The sequence below is a fragment of the Arachis hypogaea genome, chromosome 19 (genome assembly GCF_003086295.3).
Source record: "Arachis hypogaea cultivar Tifrunner chromosome 19, arahy.Tifrunner.gnm2.J5K5, whole genome shotgun sequence".
In the NCBI taxonomy this organism is placed as follows: Eukaryota; Viridiplantae; Streptophyta; class Magnoliopsida; order Fabales; family Fabaceae; genus Arachis; species Arachis hypogaea.
This window is the reverse complement of record NC_092054.1, coordinates 59,573,857-59,599,627: the sequence shown is the minus strand read 5'-3', so window position 1 is coordinate 59,599,627 and position 25,771 is coordinate 59,573,857. Positions and strand designations below refer to the sequence as shown.

The 25,771-nt window shown below is 34.3% G+C and overlaps 1 protein-coding gene across 1 annotated transcript; it reads left to right on the top strand.

The window, feature by feature from the left end:
- The first annotated feature begins 19,485 nt into the window (after positions 1-19,485).
- Positions 19,486-20,966, top strand: LOC140182274 (uncharacterized). Its single transcript, XM_072228425.1, has 2 exons — positions 19,486-19,945; positions 20,899-20,966. Exons 1-2 carry the CDS (start codon positions 19,486-19,488, stop codon positions 20,964-20,966), a joined length of 528 nt encoding a protein of 175 aa, XP_072084526.1.
- Positions 20,967-25,771: the final 4,805 nt, after the last annotated feature.

Genomic DNA, 25,771 nt, shown 5'->3' with positions numbered 1-25,771 from the left:
CCCAATTTAAATCCTAGAGTTCATTTTTTCCAGCAGCCATGAAGAACACAAATTCAAAGTTGAATATCATCAAATTTCATCAAATTTTCACCAAAATTTCAACAAGAATCACTCATATAAACAATCAATTTCAAGCATAACCAAACCATATCATAATCACACAACTCAAACACAATCAATCAAGATTAATTTTACCAAAACCTACCTTGATTTGCTGCTCCAAATCCGGTTACTCTTTGAAGTGTTCTTAAAGAACTTTTTCCTCCTAAAATACATCAAGAACAACTTTAAAACTCTAAACCATCAACTAAACGAACTTCAGCAGCATCTTAGGAAGGTTATCCTCACCTTAAATATTCAGGAAATCAAAGATCTTTGGCCCACAAGTCAAGCTAAGCAAGAGATCTAAGGAAGAACATCAAGAAAACACTTGTTTAAGCATGTTTCCTTGAAAACCGAATTGAAGAGGGAGGGAGACAGCCATCTCACCTAATTTCCAGCATTGATAAGTCACATAGTTATGTAGAGGAAGAAGAGAGGACCATTTTGGTGAAATCGAAGTTTTGATTTGAGTTTTAGTTCAGAAGAAATCAAGCTTTGAAGATTAAGTGTTCATGAAAGTTTCTCTCTTTTCTCTCTTGTTATTTTCAGTCAAAATGATGAAATGAGATAGCCTTGGAGGTCTTGGAGGTGAAAGGTGAGTCGTGATTGGTTGGCTTGGAGGTGGGTTAAAATAATATTAAAATATCTCAGGTGTATAACTACTAAAACTAGATGTATCAGAACACTCGTAAAAACATCTCTAAAAATTATTTTCTAAGCTACTAGCATAAATGAAACTAGTAACATATTTATTATGAGAATAGAACATGTATGATGAGGCCTTAGCATTGCTAAAGTCATCAGAGAGTGCTGGTGCTAAGCTGCACCAGTAAACCGTAAACCCGGTTAAACCGATTTTCTGTTTTTAACTAAAACAGACCAGGTAACCTTATAATATCATTCAAGAATTTTATAATACTAATATAATAATAATATTATACTATTATCTCTCTCCTCTCATGAATCGAATCTGGTTCGTCAAACAGAGACTATTTACAAAAATCAGAATCAAAACTGCCAACCGATACGGTTCAAAAACTAGGTTCTTCGTGACCGCGTTATCGAGCTTGCCTCGGAAAAGGTTCTAGCTTAAGGATGACATAATGACAATGAGGATTGAGATACTTGTTGATATAGAAGAGGTGTTCCCTTTACTGATCTTCTGGCGAAATCCGTGCCTTCGGAAAAGATTTCGCATACTCGAAAATCAGGGTTGTTACATTCTACCCTCCTAAAAAAAATTTTTCCCTCAAAATTTCAGCTGCATGCAAGAATCCATCTTCAAGCAGTCTATTTCCTTCAAGCCATCCTGACGAAGATATCAGTTCGTTCCTTACAGCATCTAAATATCACATAGCCATGGCCATGGAGATCATAACAGCTATAAGAATAGTTGTGCCTCACACGAATTTGTCGTTCGAAACTCGATTAAACCATGCCTATTCACAGTCATTGAGGTCTTATCCGCACCAAACAATTAATATTAAGGTGATCAGTCTTAATATCTCAAGTTAGGCACGAACATTCCCAAAATGAGCACTCATAGACATTCATACCAAATGTATCTTGAAGATACCCTAACAGCATGAGACACACAAGCAGAGTATGGAATGAAGCATAGTCAGTCCACTCCCCAAGCTCTATTGGGAACGAACTGCTCTGATACCAAATTGTAACGACCCAATATTCAATATGTCTAGATCATACTAGAAACTGAGCACTACTAATTTGTCTTCCTAATTATTATCTATTATTTATCATATGAGCCTGATTCATTGTTAAAAGCGTAGTTAATTTGCGAGGTATATTTTCTTTTTAAATGTTTGGATTAATAGACGGAATCATTCATAATCAACTCACAACTGATAACGGATAAAACAATTATAAGCAACCACACATAAATACATCACAAGTAGCAAGCAACATTCAGTGATCCAGCCTTTATTAGAGTATAGACCTTTAGTTAGAACACCCCTAGATATAGCTAGATAATAACTATATACATATACATACATACAACATCCCAGGTCCTGACCTGTTCAAGAGGTTTCTAAGCTGGTACCTAGGCTAGCCTAGACTCTATACTCACTTAGTCCCTCTAAATTACTAAAGCGAGGGAAAGTACGTTCTAGGTCTTCAAAACTCAAGTCAGGTGGAACGTCATCAAAAGGTAGAACATCATCTACTACTCCTTTGCACGGTCAGACATTGCCATATAACGTCTCTCTAGTACCTCATCAAGTAGCCACACAACAGGAGTCTCGTACACAGGATTTAGGCTAAAGTGCGCATACGAATGGGGTGCAGACGTTGGCTGGTCTTACAGTATATACATATAAACAGAAACGGAGTTCACTCTAGACTCAGAAGACTACCTAGAGCGGAATCTTTTTTTGCGTACGATCGTCAGCGAATTACGGAAGGGAACTCATGCTTCCATCTGAAGGGGGAAAGGAGAGAAAAGGGATAAGAACTATGGAGTTCTTAGTAGGGCCGGGGTTATTAGTTAAGTTCATTAATTCCATGTTGTTTAGTAGATAAATAGCAGAATACCGAGAAGCAGTAGACAGAAGAAACAGATAAATAGAGAAAATAAAAAGCAAAACACAAACAAAAGAATACAAGAAAATAAAACACAGACACAGAGAATAGAATGAAAACAAAGAAAGCATACATTCAAACAACAATCATAATAGAGGAAATGCGCAACCAAGTATGATGCATGTCTGTCCTATGCAGGCCATGAGCTTACATGTCGGTTTACACCCTGCATCCCGACATTACCCAAGAAATAGTCCTAGATATGGCTTTATCTCTGTAGGTGAACTTCGGCCTACAGAAACAGCACTCCCATAAGTGAACTTCGGCTTACAGGAATAGTCTAAACACAACAGAACAACTTTCTGTAGGTAAACTTCAGCCTACAGAAATGGCATCTCTGTAAGTAAACTTCGGCTTACAGAAATACTGCCCCTGTAAGTGAACTTCGACTTACAGGAATAATATAAACACAACACAACAACTTTCTGTAGGTGAACTTCGGCCTACAGAAATAGCACTCCTATAAGTGAACTTCGGCTTACAGAAATGGCAACTCTCTGTAGGTAAACTTCGGCCTACAGAAGCAACACCCTGAGCTACACAATTGATATTCACTGTAGGTAAACTTCGGCCTACAAGAATAACAACTTACTGTAGGTAAACTTGGGCCTACAGGACCTCTAGGGCCAACAGAAAAACAGCAGATAAACATACAATAGAATATCATGCCACAAGGCTTAACTCTTTATTATATTACTCTTCTCTCTTTGTCTTATTACTCTGTTCTGATTACTTTTTCTCTGTATCTCTTTACTCTGCTCTGGTTTCTCTGCTTAACGTATATATTTAAAGCTTATGTAAATTTTGGTATGAATAGTTAGCCTGTCCCAAGTATAGGTTCATTAAGTCTATACTAAAACATTTTAACTTTTCATATAATACCTAACCCTAGTCAGAACTCAAGAACTAACAATGTTGCCCTAGTTCGTTCACTAATCTCTGTCTGTTTTTCTGTAATTAAAACTTTACAGACTTTTTTGTTGGTTTTTATCTTTTCTTCAACTTTTATCTTTCTTTTATCTTTACCTCACTAATATGTTCTTACCGCTCCCTAAGTGTTTTATGAAGGTAATTATGAGATTCTGCGCTTAAAGTTGCCTTTCTAAAGCTTTTACAGAAAACTGCCTTTTTCGCATTATTTTATTATTTTTATTAAAATATTATTTTAAATAAATATTATTATTTAATATTTTATTATTATTAATTATTTTATTACTAAATTTTCAAAAATTACCTTGCCTTTATCTTTTAACCTTTAAAATTCACTTTTTACCCTAGTAACTTTTAATATTTCTACTTTAACCACCCTAACTTTCAGAAATTACCAAATAACCCCTCAAACACCAAAATAATTATAACCTTGCCCTTTTTAAGATCTAAAAGGTGTTCTTCAATGTTCTTCATGACACTCAAAGTGTTCTTCGTAAATTTTTCAGATTCTTTCTCTATTTTCACCATTTTTTCAGTCTTTTCGGCAACCGATTTTTACCATAATTCAAAATAAAATTGCAGCCACTAAAGCCCCTTATTTCCTACTTGATTTCAAAATAAATTCAACCCCAACTTAAATCCTAGGGTTCATTTTTTCCAGCAGCTATGAAGAACACAAATTCAAAGTTGAATATCATCAAATTTCGTCAAATTTTCACCAAAATTTCAACAAGAATCACTCATATAAACAATCAATTTCAAGCATAACCAAACCATATCATAATCACACAACTCAAACACAATCAATCAAGATTAATTTTACCAAACCCTACCTTGATTTGATGCTCCAAATCCGGTTACTCTTTGAAGTGTTCTTAAAGCACTTTTTCCTCCTAAAATACATCAAGAACAACTTTAAAACTCTAAACCATCAACTAAACAAACTTCAGCAGCATCTTAGGAAGGTTATCCTCACCTTAAACGTGCAGGAAATCAAAGATATTTGGCCGACAAGTCAAGCTAAGCAAGAGATCTAAGGAAGAACATCAAGAAAACACTTGTTTAAGCATGTTTCCTTGAAAACCAAATTGAAGAGGGAGGGAGATAGGCATCTCACCTAATTTCCAGCATTGATAAGTCACATGGTTATGTAGAGGAAGAAGAGATGATCTTTTTGGTGAAATCAAAGTTTTGATTTGAGTTTTAGTTCAGAAGAAATCAAGCTTTGAAGATTAAGTGTTTATGAAAGTTTCTCTCTTTTCTCTCTTGTTATTTTCAGTCAAAATGATGAAATGAGACAGCCTTGGAGGTCTTGGGGGTGTAAGGTGAGTTGTGATTGGTTGGCTTGGAGGTGGGTTAAAATAATATTAAAATATCTCAGGTGTATAACTACTAAAACTAGATGTATTAGAACACTCGTAAAAATATCTCTAAAAATTATTTTCTGAGCTACTAGCATAAATGACACTAGTAACATATTTATTATGAGAATATAACATGTATGATGAGGCCTTAGCATTGCTAAAGTCATCAGAGAGTACTGGTGTTAAGCTGCACCAGTAAACCGTAAACTCGGTTAAACAGATTTTCTGTTTTTAACTAAAACGGACTAGGTAACCTTATAATATCATTCAAACATTTTCTAATACTAATATAATGATAATATTATACTATTATCTCTCTCCTCTCATGAATCGAGTCCGGTTCGTCAAACAGAGACTATTTACGAAAATTAGAATCAAAACTGCCAAACGATACGGTTCAAAAACTAGGTTCTTCGTGACCGCGTTATCGAGCTTGCCTCGGAAAAGGTTCTAGCTTAAGGATGACATAATGACAATGACGATTGAGATACTTGTTGATATAGAAGAGGTGTTCCCTTTACTGATCTTCTGGCGAAATTTCTGCCTTCGGAAAAGATCTCGCATACTCGAAAATCAGGGTTATTACACCCAGTACTCATAAAGAGTCTCCGATTCACCTTGAATGATACAGAAAATCTCTTTTCTCAGTCTATCTGTCACTTCAGCTGGGAAGTATTTTTCAAAAAATTCTCTTCTGAGCGTATCACAGTTGGCAACAACTGCCTCAGGTTGGGAGTAGTACCACTCCCTCGCCTTTCCCTCAAGAGAAAATGGGAAGGCGATTAGCAGAATGGAAGTCTCATCTGCACCATGACGCCTAATAGTAGAACAGGCTGTCTGAAAATTTCTGAGGTGCTTTATAGGCTCCTGAGCAGGTAAGCCATGAAACTTAGGCATCAAGTTGATTAGTGCAGTCTTCAGTTCAAAATCTGCAGCCAGATTTGGGTGGTGCACTTGATACGGTTGCAGTGTAAAGTCTGGAGCTCCAGCTTCCTGGAGAGTGATTCTTCTGGGCTCTGCCATGTTACCTGCACGTGAATTAACAGAGTCAGTAGTAGAGGAGCTGGTTTCTGCCTCAGATGGCGATTCAGATTCGCCCTCAGATGAGACTGGTGAATTGATAGTAATCGCTTCACCACCCTCAGAGGCTAACCAATGCCGAGCTCGCCTAATACGTGAAAGAGTTCTTTAAATTTCAGGATCAAATGCGGCTAAGCTCGGATCAGGCAGTGAACGCGTCATTCAATAAAAGAAACATACAGCTCATTGTAATAAAATAGAATAAAATATGCAAAAATTAAAATATATACAGCAATTAATAATTTAGCACGCTATTGCAACTCCCCGGCAATGGCGCCAAAAATTGATGTGAGGCGGAAATCAGCCAATTAAGAAATCAATATAAAAATACGTTACAAGTATAGTTCTTAACCAGCAAAAATCCACTCATCAATTTAGAAAGGTTGTCACAAAATTAGAATAAAAAACTGGGAGTATGAATCCCAGGTCGTCTCCCAACGAGTTGACAAAAGGGTGCTATCTTATTAATCAGGAGATTTCCGAGAAATTGTTTTGAGAGTTGAATGACAGAAAAATAAATAATTGTAAATTAGCGTAATGAAAATTAAAAGGGATTTATATTATTCAAAATAAAAAGCCTTGATTGGGGGAATGATTAATTGGAAGTTCTATCCTTGTTGGAATTCTCTCAAGTGTAGTATAAAGAGGTTGTTATTTTCACTTAGTTAACCCTTACTAAATAAAAGAAAGTCAAGTGATTGAGCTAACTCTTATTCGCAAATCCTAGTCCTCTCCCTTGGGAAGGACTAGCGTTAGTAAATAGAGAATTAGCCAATAACTTCCAATTTAACAAATCACTTTAGCATTCCAACTCAAGTGTCTCCTCTTAATCAACCCCCATGTCAAGTTAGGAATCTACTCCATTGACATGATTATAACGCTCACAGAAGTGTAAGAAGAAGACATGATAAATTAAATAAAATAAGGATTAAAAACCAATTAAAGGAAAAATTAATTCTCTGTATTAATAAATCCAAAATGCAACATATCTATCTGAACAGGATTAATAAGTAATCAAAAGAGTAAAGGAATAAGAAAACAAACTAGAATAGTAACTTCAACGGAGGTGATGACTCTCTCAATATCCAAAGCAAAAGCATAAAACTAGAATCTATGACTGTAAAGAAAACCTAGAAGAAGAGTAATTTTCTCTCTAGATTCAGATCTAAAAACTAAGACTATGCTAATGTGAATGTGTGTTGAGTCTCTGCCTGTTCTCTGACTCTAGTCTGTGTTTCTGGGCCGGAAACTGGGTCCAAACTCGGATCAAAATTACCCCCAGCGTTTTCTAAAATTTCCGTATATCACGCATGTCACGCGTACGCATCGCTGGTCATTTTCGCGTGTCACGCGTGCGCATACTGACGCGCACGTGTCGTCTTGCAGAACTCCAATCCACGCGTATGCGTCGGGTACGCGCACGCGTCGCTGTGAGAATCTCCAGATCACATGCACGCGTGAGCCATGCGTGCGCGTCGCTCCTCGCTGATTGTCTCCTTTATTTCTTGTGCTCCTTCCATTTTTGCAAGCTTCCTCTCCATCCTCTAAGTCATTCCTGCTCTACAAAGCCTGAAACACTGAACACAGGGATCACGGCATCGAATGGTATAAAGGGGTTTAAAATACACAAATTAAAGGCTTAGTTAGTAAGTTTTCAACCATAGAACAAAACTAGGAAGGAATTGTAAAACCATGCAATTTGTATCAATAAGTATACAAAGACTTGATAAAAACTACTCAATTGAGCACAAGATAAATCATAAAATAGTGGTTTATTAATCTCTCAACCTCATGATGTATTCACGCACACCACTTATGCCGGTAAGCCTCATGATGACAATTGTGACATTAGGGTGCTTGCAAGTGCCTTACTAGAAGTCTCAAATTGTTCATCAATAGCCTTCATATAATCCTTGACATTCCTGCAATCAGGAATTGAACCTCGGATACTAGCTGAGATACGAGACTTAATGAACATCATACTTAAACGGTTGGATTTCTCCCACCGTTCGTATAATGCTACCTCGCCTTGAGAACTAGCATCAGTAGGTGCCGGAGGCTCTTCCCTACGAAGAGCATAGTCAAGGTCTACACACCCTAAATGAAAGAGAATCTTATCTTTCTATTATTTATAGTTGTCGCCACTTAACAAATGAACTTCAGATACAGTTTCAGATATCATTACTGTTGCAAATAATAAATCATGCTAACATTACTCAACTTTAAATAGGCACATCAAAATCCATAACATATGATAATACATGGCAATGTAAGTCATATCAAAATAATATGAATCATAGTGTCATTAAAATCTACCTATGGAAAAAGATTTTAACAAACATAATATTCACTATATTACCTAAAGTATTGAAACTAGAAAATAAAATACCACTTCTTAATACCTATAAGCTAATTAAGAAGTAAGAAATATTTTCTATTTCAATCTAATTATATGTGAATAACATAATAAATTCCTATGGGTAAGTTTATTATATAATTCACAATAATTACAAATATATCATATTAATATTTGTGATTTTTTTAAATATAATTATTATCAAGGATGCTGTGGCTACTCCTCAATAAATCATTTATTAATCACAATGTGATATGTAGCGGAAGAATTTATATTGCATGCAAATATAATCATTAAATAAATAAATTCAATAACATGAATAATATCAAAAGTGAAGATGTTCTAGTGGATAACTATTTTGTCAATATTTATAAGATCCAAATTCAAACCTCACTCCTACCAAAATTTGAGTTTTTATAATAAATTTAAATTTCGAAACCAACAACTTCAACTTGAAAGTAGCAAGCATTCAATATGTTTTTTCTGTTTTCTTTCTTCTAGGGTCTTCCCTTTCTTCTCCTTTTTTTTAATGCAAAAATAAGCAAACCTATGGGAATCATGAAAATCATGCTATTATGAAGAACAACTACCACACAAATTTGGATAATTCTTTCCGGGAGTATTTTCTATTATTTTTTTTCTTATGATGCGTCAATTTCAATTTCAATGGTTTTTCTTATTTATTCCAAAATTTATATACTATGCATTTTTCTTTTGAAAACAATTAATCAAAATAATGCACAGTAATTAAATTTTGAAATGGCAACGGCAGAGACAATTTTGCTTCAGTAATTTACATACCTCCAGTCATTGTCAATAAATTCTTTGATTCAATTTGGAACTTTCAATTTTTGAATCACAAAGCCGGATGGAATCAAGGTGTGTTTGTTGTTATATGATCAGAATTGGGGACCCAAATTTTATGAAGTTTATGATGAACAGTCGTGTTCTTTCCATCAAAGAACAGACCAACTGCCAATATAATTAATGAATAATTATAACACCACCCAAACTAATTTCTATATTAATAAATTGGACCATAATTAGAATAAAAATTCTAGCATTCTCCCACTTGGTCCAACATTTGTTACGTATAGTCTGTAATTACATATTATGTTTAAACAATTAAGACAAATTACATAAATTATAGCGGTAGGTTCTCATTAATCGAGTATTACCTTCTATGTATTACAATGTAACATCTCCTAATTATCCATACATAATACTAAATTTAATAAAATTATTTACTAAAAAATTTAATCATAAATTTTAGTAACTTTCAGTTTTTTATTCCTAAAGATTTTACTAAACAAAATAAAAATTACAATAAATTTAAAGAAACTTACATGAACAATTATACTAATTATTCATACATAAATTATTACAACTAAAAAATTACTCTAAAAATTATACTAGTTGTTCATACATATTACTAAAATTTATTAAAAATATTTTCTAAAAAAGATTAATTGTAACTTTAATTTTTTACACTTATTAATCAATCGATCGTACGGAAATTTACATTTATCAACTAAAAAATTTACTATAAGTATCAAATTAGCACCCAAAAAAATTACTAAATATAACAAAAACCTTACGGTAAATTTAAAGCTAATCACATACATTTCATTACATATATTACTAAATGATTTAGCCTAAATATAAAAGTAACCCAACAACAAAATTATTTATTTTTCCTAAACATATTTCTAAATATATTAAAAAAATTAAAGTACATTTTCAACAACACATACATTTTTTATTATTATATCTAATTAGATATAATACAATATAACAAATAAACAATAGTTACAATACTGAATTCAATAACATTTTACAATAATATTCCTATACTTATACGACTATACAACTAAAGTATTTCTTCACAATAATATAACAAATAATAGTCTATAAACTACGCTAACAAACACCTATCCAAGATAATATTAAAAAGAATAATTTATATATTTAAAATTATGTAAATATTCAATAATATATTTTTTGAATTTAGTAAGATTATAGACTATATTTTTTTTCTTTATTTATGGTTAATTTTGTGCATTTTTCTTTCTCATTCACTTTTTTTGGTAAAAAAATTTACTCACTTATAATAAAAATAGGTGAGTTTTAACATGCACGCATTTAAATGAAGTGTGTAACACGATTCGTACTTTATGTGAATTTGATAGGTAGAGTGTGTGATATATGTATCAATGTGTTAGATTCACGTGTTAACTGTGACTTTTAATTTATTTGAACTAGTAAATATATAATTTTAAATTTGCTATTGATTTTGGAGAACAAACATAAATATGTATGGTGTGTTGGGCAAATTTTTTGTTCGTCAGCAATGTTGGATTTGCAAAAAAAAAACGATGCACAAATTTTAAGGTAATTTTCTAAAAGGTTGATATTGTATATGATTTTCTAAATTTAATTTAATATTATTAAAAAAATAGATATTTATTATGTAGACAAATAAATGCATTACTGTTTAAAATTAACCAAAATAAATATAACTAAAACTAAATAATTTTTAAAAATTATACACGATTTTTCTTTTTCATAACAAGAATCTTTTAATTAAATATTAAAATATAAAAAAAAGTATATAGAATATATAATTACTAATATTACGTCGATTTTATCCTGACATTATAGATTATGGCACAAAAGATTTATAGAATCAAACTACTTTTACAACAAGATCGTAGAGGACAAAAGTCACCATCGACTAAGAAGTTTAGGGTCTCCGTAGATAAAAAATTAAATAATAAAATTTTTAGTTATTATTTTCATGTGAAAAAATTTAATTTATTACTAATAATTAATTTTAATATTCCTTATCTAAAATTTGAAACGATTTAACTTGTATACTTTTGATTAGTTGTTAAGTCTATTTCATAAATAGAAATAATTAATTTTTATGCTTGCTATTTAAAAATAATATTTTTTCTATATGTATATAAACCATCGACTAAGAAGTCTAGGGTCTCCGTAGATAAAAAATTAAATAATAAAATTTTTAGTTATTATTTTCATGTGAAAAAATTTAATTTATTACTAATAATTAATTTTAATATTCGTTATCTAAAATTTGAAACGATTTAACTTGTATACTTTTGATTAGTTTTTAAGTCTATTTCATAAATAGAAATAATTAATTTTTATGCTTGCTATTTAAAAATAATATTTTTTCTATATGTATATAAAAATATAATTAGATATTAGTATAAAAAATTATATTGATAGTTATAAAATTAACTCAAAATTTTTTTTAAATAATTAAATCTTGTTTTTAACTTTTAATCATAACATTAGTATTCTCTCCAAATTATATTTAATAAATATTTGAAAGAAAGGAAAAGAAAATATATATTAAAAAGATAAGCAGTACAAATTTAAAACTAAATAAAAAGACTAAAAAATATGTATATAATAATAATAATAATATTTTTTATTTAAATTATATTATTTTTTTAATTTTATTTTTTGTAAAACAAAAAGATAGAAAAAATAGAGAATGAGAGAAAAGAGAGAGAAAGATAAAGATGAAGACTGAGTGAGAGAGAGAAAGAGAGAGAGTTTGTTAATTTTGAAAGAAAAAATTTATTTTAATTATAATAAAAAAATATCGGATGACACGTTTTGATTTCTCAAATTACTAATGTAAACCCCATAAAATTAGCGAATAATTAATCAATAAATTAAATTTTTAAAACGAAAATTAAAAATGTGAATTTTATATTAAAATAGGAAAGAGCTCATTAAAACGATAATTTTGACACTAATTTCAAAGAATTTTACCCAAAATTGGACCGAACGGACCGAACAGATCGAACCGAACCCAAAGTGGGCCCAAGGCCCAATTAAACCCAACCGCACTTAAACAGCACAGCTCTCCTTTCTCCCTTCATCCTCATTCACACTGGAAACATTCTAAGAAAGGGGGAAGAGCATGTCACAACCCCAAACCCTCACTCATATAATCAAATCCCAATAACTTTTGATCCGAAGCTCTAATTGCTGCACCGTTCGCGGCCACGCGTCCAGTGATACGTGAGCATCTTTTCTATCATTTCCTAGTAAATTTACATTCGAATTGTTAAGTTTAATCAAGATTTAAATACTTCTTAGCCACTATGAGTTCTACTTTGAGTTGTGTATAATTCTGTTTATTTCAGGTAGCATTCAGATGAATTTGATGGAGTTTTGTAGAAAAAAGAGAAGAAAGTAAGTGATGTTGTCAATTCTGACCTTCTTGCACTCCAATAGAAATAACTTGAGCTACAGAGGTCCAATTGATGTGATTTCAGTGATATTGAAAAGCTAACTTTCAGAGCTTTCCAACGATGTATAATAGTATACACTTCTTCTCCAGCATGCTCGGCCATACTCCTAAGTTAGGCGCTGGAAGAAGAACTAAGCTTCAACTGCTTGCTGCCAAGGCAGCGCCTAACTTCAGAATCCTGAAGTTAGCACCAGGATCAAAGGAAAAACCACAATTGCGTGCTTCCTCACCCAATTCTAACTTCACATTTGTGAAGTTAGGCGCCAGCCTAAGAGAATCAAGTGGTCCTCGCGTCTATATTGATGATGGCAACTAAGATTTTATTAATTTTGATTAAAACTTTATTTTATTTACAAATAGGAAAAGATATTATTTAGTTTTAGAAAATATATCTTACATTAATTAGGATTAGATATAAAAGGAGAAGAGATCTTGACCTACGCTCCTCTCTCCGAATTGTTATTCCACACTTTTATACTTTTCTCTACTAGGATTTATTTTCTCCATGAGAAACTAAGCCTCCATTGTGAAGGTTATGAGCTCTATTTACTTTGATGGATTAATAATTATTTGTTCTTCTACTCTTGATTAATGTTTTGATTATTGTTTAAGAATTGGTTTCCTTCTTCATCCTAAGAATTAGTGATTATTGGGAAATAACTCTAATTCAACTTGAATTCTATTTGAATCTTGGAAAAGTTATATCATTAGAATTACATCTTGAAATCAATTCCTCACAATTCTCTATTTATCTGGATTTAACGCGATACGTGACATATAATCATCTTATTTTTGGGTATCTAGGGTTTGTGTGGCTCATAAACTAGTTTTGAACTTAACCCTCTAATCGGAATCAAGTGACCAAGGAATTGGCGGTTGATGAAGGTTAGAGGAGACTAAAAAGGTCTAAGAAATTGGGGTTTAGTCACATATAGTTTTCCATAAACATAATCTTTGCATGATCAAGGTAGTTAACATTGAATATTAATCCAGAAATTTAAATATTTCTGACACCTTAACTATTTTTATCATATTATTTTCTTAACCAATTTTAGTTTGTTTTTATTTAATTCTCTGTTTTTATGTTATTTGCTATTAAAACCCTAAATTTTGATTGTCTGACTAGAATAATCAATTGACTATTGTTGCTTAATCCATTAATCCTCGTGGGATCAACCCTCACTCACCTGAGGTATTACTTGGTACGACCCGGTGCACTTGCCAGTTAGTTTGTGGTATTCAAATTCCAAAACAAGTTTTTGACGCCGTTGTCGGGGATTAATTGTGATTAACAACTATCAGTTGATTGATTACCTATATTAGACTTTTTTTGTTTAATTTTCTTATTTTATTTTTACATTATATTTTTTTTCCTTTTCTGAATTTTTTTTAAAAAAAATTAATATCTCTTTTTGTTCTTTTTTCTTAGCTTTTCTGTTTACCACATGGTGCGTTTAATTCTATTTGGTGTTTTGTGCTAAAGAAAATAATAGAGAGAGATCACATGGTTTACTACTCACACCCAAGGAGTGATTCATATTACTGTGGATGGAGGAACTACTCGAATTTTGGTTGAAAAAGTCAAGACCAAAGAAATTTCAGTGCTCCATGTTTCAACTATCAAGAACCACCATCTCCATATTCGTACCAAGAAACACCACCTATCTTTTTATATCAAAAACCATCATCTTTCTGCTCATGTCAAGAGCCACCATCTCCCTATTCATACCAAGAACCATCATCTTTTTACTCTTACCAAGAACCATCATCTCCTTATTCATATCAAGAACCATCAGCTCTTGAGCTTGTCATGAAAGAATGTATACATGATATAAGGATGAGTTTAAAAAATATAGAAAAATATGTGGAGTTGATTATCAAGCCCTAGGAAGAGGAACAAGCAAATTCCTTCCCAAGAGATACCATGCAAGATCTTATGAAAGAAAGTGAGGAAATCAATCAAAAGAGTTCATACTCCAGTAAATTAGAGAACTCTCCACCCTCACACTTGGAAGAAGAGGAAGATGCACAAACAAAGAAGGAAGATGAACAAACAAAGGAGGTTGTAAGGGATGAAAACAATTATGGGAATCTACACTCCAATGAAGCAGAGAGTAGCATAGAGGGTGAGTTTAGTAAACCACCAATTCAAGATGTTTTTTATGAAGGGTACACTCTAACCATCACACAACACCCAAATTTTGAAATCAAAGAAGTGAAGGCAGCCAAAGAAAGCACTGAAAAGGGGATTGTGACCAAGAAACAAAAAAAATATCCATGAAAAAGAGAAGGTCAGCAAAAAGCAATCCAACCTCTACCCCAATAAGCAAGGTGAATCAAGCTAATAACAATAAAAGAAAGTTTGTTAGGAGAAATTTATATCAGGGGGAACTAATTTTCTCCTCTTCTCCCTTGGAGTCATTTCTTTTAACCAACTGGAAGAAAAGGAAGAAAATTCAAGAACAACCGTCAAGCTAGCGACGTTAAAGAAGCGCTTGTTGAGAGGCAACCCAACGTTTGGTATTTTCTTTTCATTCTCTTTTTTTGGTTTGCTTAAGGTTGTGTATGTATTCATGGATTAAGTTTTGTGTGCTACACCAAATTTGCATCCCACTGGGTACTTGGCTTAGTTTCACATAGATTGTATCACACTAAGTTTGGTGTCCTCACACCAAGTTTGGTGTTGCCAAAATCACCATGAAACACATTAACAATCTAGCTATTTTATACTATTTTAGTTTTTCTTGAGTTTTGTTTTAATTTGATTAATTTATTTTGAATAAGGCCTTTGCATTGCTTGATTTCCTTTCACTTGCTAGTCCTATTTACTCTTATTTTCAGCACCATTATTTCTCTTTCTTTGTTGCTTGAGGACAAGCAACCATTTTAAATTTGGCATTGGAAGCTATACTCTACATAGCTTAAAAGGGGATAAAGAAGAAGATGATGAAGAGAAAGGCAGAGAGAGCTAAGGTTGTTTCCTTTCTTTTTAATTATATGCATGTGTGTTCTTCCTTTTAGATAAGCATAATATAACTTTGAATTGTAACATATTTCCTTTATATCATGATTATCATCTTGAAATTTGTGAGCCAAAGCAATTAAGCATCATGATCATCAATAAACAGGGTAATTAAAGAAGAAGCTAGCATGAGCATATGAGTATTAGAAGGCTAGCATGACTATTTTTGCTCTAACACATTTGAATTATGTTTGATTGAAATTTTTATCTAGAAAACTTTATAAAATCTTTGAAATTTTGAAAACCTTGAAGAAGCTTGTCAATTAATGATCAAGTAAAGAAAAAAAAGAAGAGAAAGGGGAAAATGAGAAAGCTGAAGGCTCTGAGTACCAATGACAACTCATTAGTCAAGTACTTATGGTATTTATGTATCAAGCAAAAAGCTTGAAAAAAAATAAAACACTTAGAGTCAAGGCTAGGCTCAAGTGTAAAACACCTCCCTCAAAACTCAAGGCTCTGAGCATCAATGATTAGAGAGTAAAGAAAAGAAACAAAAGCAAAGCTTAAAGAGTTCTCTAGTTATATGCTTGTGGTGCTTATGTATCAGGTGGTAATACTTGAAAACAAAACATTTAGAGTCAAAGCTATAAAAACAAATAGTGCAAAGCATCCAAGAAGCTAAGAAAAGAAACAAATGAAAAGCTTGTTTCAAAGAAGGAATATAAGAAAAGATTTCATAAAGTGATCAAGATAAAATCATCAATCATTTGAAATTCTTTTGTGAGTGTTGCATGCCTAGTTAACTAGCCAAGCATAAACATTAAAATTGCTATTCTTCTCACCTTGGATTGTCAATTTATATTGCATGATTCTTTGTTTGCTTGAGGATAAGCAAAGTTTAAGTTTGGTCCAGCGCATCGAGCTCTACGAAGCCCGGTACCCAATTTTGGTAAGAAACCTCGATTTCCATCTCAGCCTCTCATCCTTTTGATTTTTGAAATTTTGAAGTTTTGGTTAATTAAATTCGATGTCTTGATGTTTAGACTCAGAGTAGTTTGAGAAATTTGTGGGCCTTTGTTCAATCAAGGCATGTATATGGTAAGGATCACTAACCCTAGACAATTCTTTAATTGAGTATGTTAGATATTGAATTTTAAGTATGTATGTGTGATATGTATGAATTAGGGTTATGTATAAGTAAATTGGAAGCTTGGTGGAGTTTAGGAAGCATTGTCTTGGAGATTTTGGACTTTTTGGGGCTGTGTTGTTTGCCTTGGTGGTGTCTCGAAAAATACGTGAAAATCGGCCAAGGTATGGTTTAGGTTTCTGGTATTTAATATATAATGTTCTGTGAAAACTTAGGCTAGACGACCATAGGATAGGTTGGAACGTAAAGAAATGTTTAATGCTTAGTACCCATGGTGATGATTTGTGATATGAGTTGTGTATTTGATTAGATGATTACTATTGATGATAATAATAGGATGTGAATTGATGAATTGATGATTATTGACTTGATGACATGAATGTATATGCCTAGAATAGGTGAATGATAATCTTCTTGATGTATTTGAGAGATTGATGCATGATATTGTTGAATTGAGAAATGGTAAGACATGGAGGTTGTTGTGATGTTGAGAAAGATAAGTTGTGTTGATGGTTACAGGTATGGTAAGTTGAATTGAAGTTGAATTTTAGAAAAAATGGAGGTTTTGAGGTTTTGTGTAAAGTTGGTTTTTGCCGAACTTCGGTGAGCCATTACTTGGCTTTCAGACCCCCAAATGGTTTCAAATCTTTTTTATATAAAAATTGAATCCACGAGGTTTACGCCGTTTGAAGAACGGAAGAAAAATGATTTAAAACAAAAATATTATGCACGTCAGAAGTTTAGGATTCAAAATTAAAATTTTGTAGGTTTTCAGACTTAGTTAAATTTTTTGATAAAAACGTACGCCCACGCGTACGTGTGACATAGGATTTTTGCGTACGCGAAACTCCCTTATGCGACCATGCGTTTCTGTTTGACGCACATGCGTGCACGTAAAGGGCGTTGCATACGCGAAATGGGCCAAAATGTACACCCACGCGTACGCGTGACATGGGGTTTTTGCGTACGCGAAATTCCTTATACGCGACCAGTCAATTCTGCCTAGTCGCAGGCATACGCATGAAGGGATATGCGTACGCGTCTTGGTCCAAGCGGGCACCCACGCGTATGCGTGGCCCACGGTGTACGCGTGACCCCTGTTTCAGAAAAAATGTATTTTCATGTTTTAAAGCTCAAATTTCAACCTCTAAACCTCTATTTTCATCCTCTTAACCTTATAGCATAGTAATTAGTCTAGTGATAAGTTGAAGCTAGGAAATGGAGGTAACTTGGGGGTGAAGTAAAGTTAGAAAAGTGATGAGTTATATATGAAAATGTGTATACTGGGAATGTATATGGTACCATAGCTTAAATGATATGATTATGCAATGATTACAAGTGAATATGAATGTTTATTGGCTTATACACTCAATTTTATCTGAGATTTAAGTTTCCCTGGGTAAAGTACCGTGACTTGCCACCATGTTTTCCAGGTCGAGAATCGATACTCTGTTGACCCTACGTCGTAAGGGTGATCGGACACATATAAATTCCCGGGAATGGTACCCCTATTGAGCAAATTGATGTACATTTATGTGAAAAGCTATGCATAGACTCTTGGGGATGCGCGACGGGGGACAGTTCAGGGTTTAGCAGTCGGACTTGTCCGGTTGGCTTGATAACGGACAGATGAGCCTCATCAACCATAGGACAGGCATACATCATGTGCATATTGTTTGCTTTGTTTGCTATGCATTAGTTGAGAATGCCTAATTGATTATATTATGATAACTGTTATATTTTCTACTTACACTACTTGTTCCCTACTTGCGCTTGCATTTGTCTATTTGTCTGTCTTTGCAAATTTACCGGAGATGGAGGAACAGAGGAAAGGTGGAAAGACTTAGTGTTATAAGTTTAAGCTAGGCTTAGATATTCTTAGAAGACCACCAAATTATGGTTTCTGTTTTAGTACCTTAAGCTTTTATATCTGAGTGTCGGCATTCTAGGATCGCCTCTGGCATTCCCAGGACCTTATATCTATGTGCATGGGACCTTTACCATGTTGAGAACCCCCGGTTTTCATCCCATGCTATGTTGTTGCTTTTCAGATGCAGGTCGAGAGGCACCTCGCTAGGCGTCTGGAGTTCTACGGCGAAGTGGATCATTTTGGGGCCCTACTTTTGATATTTTGATATGTATATGTATTAGACTCTCCTCATGTGTATATTACTACCTTACTTTTGTATCTCTTGGAGGTTTTTGGAGAACTAGGGCTTTTAAACATGTTCTTTGGGCTAAAAGTGGTATATTATGTATGTAAATATTCTCCGGCCAGCCTTAGTTTCGAAGGCTGAGTTAGAAGCTTGTTATCTTGTACTTTTTGGCTCTCTATTCTTAGTTTCTATTATCCTATGTTTGTTAACTTTAGATTTCTTCACACGCAAGTAATCGCGTTTCCTGAGCATTGCGCTTTTTATTTCGCAATTTTGCTTTATCCGTCTTTCAAGACTCCTCGTATACTGTATCATTGTCCATATTCTGGACCAGCCGACGACCTGGGATTGATATATGCCTCTAGTGGAGTTTGCATATAACAATAGCTACCATGCGAGCATCAGGATGGCTACGTATGAGGCTCTGTATGGAAGAAAATGTCAATCTCCGCTATGATTGTATGAGACCGGAGAGAGGAGTTTGTTAGGGCCTGAAATGATATCTGAAACCACTGAGCAGATAAAGAAAATCCGAAGCCAAATGCTTGTCGCTCAGAACCGTCAAAAAAGTTATGATGATCAAAGGCGAAAGCCTTTAGAATTTGAAGGAGAGTATGTGTTTCTGAAGGTTACTCCAACAACTGGAGTGGGTAGAGCAATCAACACCAAGAAACTGAATCCTCATTACATCGGGCCGTTTGAGATTCTAAAGAGGATTGGGCCGGTGGCTTATAGGATTGCCTTACCACCGCATCTTTTGAACCTGCACGACGTGTTTCATGTGTCACAGCTTCGTAAATTTACTCCTGATGAAAGCCATGTTCTGGAGTCGGAATCAGTTCAAGTGAGGGAAGATCTAACATTACCAGAAATCCCGGTTAGGATCGACAACACCAACATCAAGCGTTTGTGTGGGAAGGAGGTATCATTAGTGAAAGTGGCTTGGAGTCGAGCTGGTATAGAAGAGCATACGTGGAAACCCGATTCGGATATGCGGAAGGACTACCCACACCTCTTTTCAGGTAACTAAATCTGAATTTTGAGAGCAAAATTCTTAATTAGGTGGGTAGGATGTAAACCCCGTAAAATTAGCGAATAATTAGTCAATAAATTAAATTTTAAAAAAGGAAATTATAAATGTGAATTTTATATTAAAATGGGAAAGAGTTCATCAAAACAAAAATTGTGACACTAATTTCAAAGAATTTGGCCCAAGATTGGGTCGAACGGGCCGAATCGGTCGAACCGAGCCCAAAGTGGGCCCAATTAAACCCAACCACACTTAAACAGCTCAGCTCCCTTTTCTCCCTTCATCCTCATTCACACTGGAAACATTCTAAGAAAGGGGGAAGAACATGTGACAACCCCAAACCCTCACTCATATAATCAAATCTCAATAACTTTTTATCCGAAGCTCCGATCGCCGTACCGTTCATGGCCACGCGTCCAGCGCGTTGAGTCCTACAAAGCCCGGTACCCAATTTTGGTAAAAAAAAAAACCTTGATTTTGATCTCAGCCTCTCTTCCCTTTGATTTTCGAAATTTTGAGGTTTTGGTTATTAAAATTCGATGTCTTGATGTTTAGGCTCAGAGTAGCTTGAAGAATTTATGGGCCTTTGTTTAATCAAGGCATATATATGGTAAGAATCACTAACCCTAGTCAATTCTTTGATTTAGTATGTTAGATATTGAATTTTAAGTATGTATGTGTGATATGTATGAATTAGGGTTGTGTATAAGTAAATTGGAAGCTAGGTGGAGTTTAGGAAGCATTGTCTTGGAGATTTTGGACCTTTTGGGGTTGTGTTTGTTGCCTTGGTGGTGTCTCGGAAAATACATAGAAATCGACCAAGGTATGGTTTAGGTTTCTCGTATTTAATATATAATGTTCTGTGAAAACTTATGCTAGACGACCATGGGATAGGTTGGAACGTAAAGGAATGTTTAATGCTTAGTACCCTTGGTGATGATTTGTGATATGAGTTGTATATTTGATTGGGTGATTGCTATTGCTGATAATAATAGGATGTGAATTAATGAATTGATTATTATTGACTTGATGACATGAATGTATATGCCTAGGATAGGTGAATGATAATCTTATTGATGTATTTGAGAGATTGATGCATGATATGGTTGAATTGAGAAATGGTAAGACGTGGAGGTTGTTGTAGTGTTGAGAAAGATAAGTTGTGTTGATGGTTATGGGTATGGTAAGTTGAATTGAAGTTGAATTTTAGAAAAGATGGAGGTTTTCGGGTTTTTATGTAACGTTGGTTTTTATCCAAATTTCGGCGGGTCATAACTTGGCTTCCGGACCCCCAAATGGTGTTAAATATGTTTTATATAAAAATTGGGTCCGCGAGGTTTACGCCCTTCGAAGAACAGAAGAAAAATGATTTAAAACGAAAAAGTTATGCCCGTCGGAAGTTTAGGATTCAAAATTGAAATTCTGTACGTTTTCAGAATTAGTTAAAATTTTTGATAAAACGTACCCCCACGTGTCTGGGATTTTTGCGTACACAGATAAATTCTGGTCAAGAATTACCAAAAGTATTTTTCCAAATTCACGTTGCAAGTATAGTCTTGACCCACGAGATTTCCGCTATTGAATTTAAAATGTGTCACAAGTGAAATAAATAACCGGGAGTAGAATCCCGAGTCATTTTCCCTAGGAGTTGACACAAAATGCAAATTATTGGTTGTGATTTTCCTGGAGATTTTTTGAGCTTGAGAACCAGGAAAATAAATAACTAGAAATTAAAGCAATGAATAATTAGCAAGAGTTGTAAAATAATCAATATTAAAAGCCTTGGTTAGGGGTGAGAATTGGAAATTCTATCCTTATTGTCTTTCCCAAGAGTGATGGTAAAAGCTCATTGCTCTCACTTAGTTATCCTCTAACAAGTGAAGAAAAGTCAAGTGAAATGATTAACCTTAGCTCACAAGTCCTAGTTACTTCATAGAGAAGAACTAGAGTGGGTGAGTTTCAGGCTAATTAGCAATTTTCAATTACAGATTAATACTTGAGTATAACAATTCAAGTGGCTCCAATTATCAACCCGCAACCAAGCAAGGAAATCTACTCCATGATATTGGATGACATTTTCTCAAACACTTGGTGAGCAAAGATAAAAGACATGATAACAAATGATAAAATAACTCAATCCAAATTACCACTAACAATAATCAACAATAACAAAACAAGCAATAATAATAGATATGAAAACAACTCAATGCATTAATAAAATCCAAAGATAACAAGATCCAAACATGAATTCAAAATAATCAAATGTAAAAGAGTAATAGAGGAACTAGAGAAGAAAACTATAAGAAAAATGACTCCAATTGAAGGTAGCAACAGCTCTCTCAAGATCCAATTGCAAGAAAACTAAGAATGCCAAAAATCCTAGAGAGAAGTAGGAGTTTCTCTCATTAGAATTCAAAAATGAAAAACTAAGCTAAAGTGAAAGTGTCTTCAGTCTCAGCTCCATCCCAGCCTCTAGTCTGCACTTTCGGGCTTGAAACTGGGTCCAAATCAGCCCAGAAATCACCCCCAGCGAGTTCTGAAAATTGCAGCACGTGATGCTCGTCACGCGTACGAGTCAGCCACGCGTACGCGTTAGTGGAAAATGGCTTGATCACGCATACGTGTCAGCCATGTGCGCGCGTCGCCTCCACCTTCTCAAATCTTCAAATTCTTGTGTTCATTCCCCTTCAGCATGCTTCCTCTTCATCCTCTGTGCCATTCGTACTCTATAAATCCTGTAATCACTTAATGCACATATCATGGCATCGAATGATAATAACAGGGGATTAAAAACTAGTGATTTAAAGGCTTAGGAGGCATGTTTTCAATTATAGCACAAAATTAGGAAGGAAACATAAAAACATGCAATTTACATTAATAAGTGTGAGAGCAGTTGACAAAACCTACTCAATTCAGTCCAAAATATATCATAAAATAGTGGTGTATCATAAGTTGAAGCTAGGAAATGGAGGTAACTTAGGAGTGAAGTAAAGTTAGAAAAGTGATGAGTTATATATGAAAATATGTATACTGGGAGTATATATGGTACCATAGCTTAAATGATATGATTATGCAATGATTACAAGTGAATATGAATGTTTATTGGCTTATACACTCAATTTTATCTAAGATACAAGTTTCCCTGGGTAAAGTATCGTGACTTGCCACCACGTGTTCTAGGTCGAGACTCGATACTCTGTTGACCCTACGTCGTAAGGGTGACTGAGCACATATAAATTCCCGGAAATGGTACCCCCATTGAGAAAATTGATGTACATTTCTGTGAAAAAATTATGCATAGACTCTTGGGATGCACAATAGGGGACAGTCCAGGGTTTAGCAGCTGGACTTGTCGGGTTGGCTTGATAACCGACAGATAAGCCTCATCAACCATAGGACAGGCATACATCATGTGCATATTGTTTGCTTTGTTTGCTATACATTAGTTGGGAATGCCTAATTGAATATATTATGCTAACTGTTATATTTGCTACTTGCACTACTTGTTCCCTACTTGTGCTTGCATTTGTCTATTTGTCTGTCTTTGCTAACTCACCGGAGATGGAGGAACGGAGGAAAGGTGGAAAGACTTAGTGTTAAGGTTATGTTTAAGCTAGGCTTAGATATTCTTAGAAGACCACCCAATTATGGTTTCTGTTTTTGTACCTTAAGCTTTTATATCTAAGTGTCGGCATTCTAAGATTGCCTCTGGCATTCCCAGGACCTTATAACTTATGTGCGTAGCACCTTTACTATATTGAAAACTCCCAGTTCTCATCCCATGCTATGTTGTTGCTTTTCAGATGCATGTCGAGAAGCACCTCGCTAGGCGACTGGAGTTCTGCGGCGAAATGGATCATTTTGGGGCCCTACTTTTGATATTTTGATATGTATATGTATTAGACTCTCCTCATGTGTATATTACTACTTTACTTTTGTACCTCTTAGAAGTTTTTGGAGAACTAGGGCTTTTAAACATGTTCTTTGGGCTAAAAGTGGTATATTATGTATGTAAATATTCTCCGGCTAGCCTTAGCTTTGCAGGCTGAGTTAGGAGCTTGTTATCTTGTACCTTTTGGCTCTCTATTCCTAGTTTCTGTTATCCTATGTTTGTTAACTTTAGATTTCTTTACAGCAAGTAATCACATTTCCTGAGCGTTGTGCTTTTTATTTCGTGATTTTGCTTTATCCATTTTTCAAGGATCCTTGTATACTGTATCCTTTTTCATATTATTATGAATATATTTTATTTTAGAGGTTGTAATACCACACCACCTCTGTTTTACGGCTTAAGTGTAAAGTTTTGTGTGGTAAGGTGTTACAACTAATATAAAATATAAATTATAAATTATATATAGAATGAAAAAGGTACAAGAAAAACACCCATTCAGGTACACTTGAAAAGTGTAGCCAAAAGTGAAAAAAAATGATGCCTTAGGCTACGGCTACGCTTTCTGGGCTATGGCTACGCTTTTTGGGGTGATTCTTATTCGGCCATTGCCTATTCTCAAAGGCTACGCTTTTCTGCACCAAGCGCTACGGTTTTGGCATTTGGGAATAGGGTGCGCTTTTCAAGTGATGCTGTTGATGCACGGAAAACTTGTCTCATAACAAATTTCTTTCGGCAAGTGTACCGAATTTGTCGTCAAGTAAAAACTCACAATAGAGTGAGGTCGAATCCCATAGAGATTGATTGATCAAGCAACTTTAATTAGAGGAATGTTCTAATTGAGCGAATCAGAATTTGAGTTGAGAATTGCAGAAAATTAAATGGCGGGAAAGTAAATAACAGAAAAGTAAATGCTAGAAATAAAGAGCTGAATGTAGATGACGGAAAGTAAATTGCAGAATCTTAAATGGGAATGGGGTAATTGCTCATAAAAGTAAATGACAGAAATTAAAGAGAATGGGTAAGATCAGAAATGGGGAGTTCATTGGGCTCAGGAGATGTTGCATTCTCCGGATCAATTTCATTTTCATCTCTTCCTCAATCAATGCACTCATTGATCTCCTTGGCAATCTTAAGTGATCGAATTACAATTCCTTGTAATTCAATCTCTCAAATCTTGATCAATAGCCAATTCCTTGGTCAATTGCTCATGAGAAGAGATGAAGTATGGTCACTGATTATACCACATGCATTTCCCAAATCAAGTGTTGAGAGGATTATAGTCACATATCCATCCAAACCCAATTTGGTCCAGCATGAGAAAGCATTTCTAGCATGATCTCTTCATTCCTCTTTCAAAGTTCAGAAGAGATCCAAGTTTAAATAGCTTCTTTTCCAAGATAACTACCCAATTGGATGAAGATCGAAAGCTTTCAAGTAAAATCAAGAGAAAAGATAGAAGAAGAATAATGAAAACTAGTATTGATCCATCAAATTACAACAGAGCTCCCTAACCCAATGAAAGAGGTTTAGTTGTTCATAGCTCTGGAAAATGAAAACAAAGATGGAGAATACATAATGAAACTAGAAGTGCAGAGAAAGTAAAATATAGAGAGTAGTTCTATGCCAAGAGGCTCCCTATAATTTCCAACTCTCATTTTAATTCAAAGCTACTCCTATATATACTACTCTTCTGATCTTTTAGTTGGCTCTTCAAGTCTTGGGTATGGGCCTTTGGATCTTGAGTTTGAAGCAGTTATCTTCTTCATTGGGCTTAGTTTTACTTGCAGAGAGAAAGTGTGAAGTGGGCAGAGACTTTAGCTCAGGACGTTAGTGGTGTTAACGTTTAAGTGGAAATGTGGG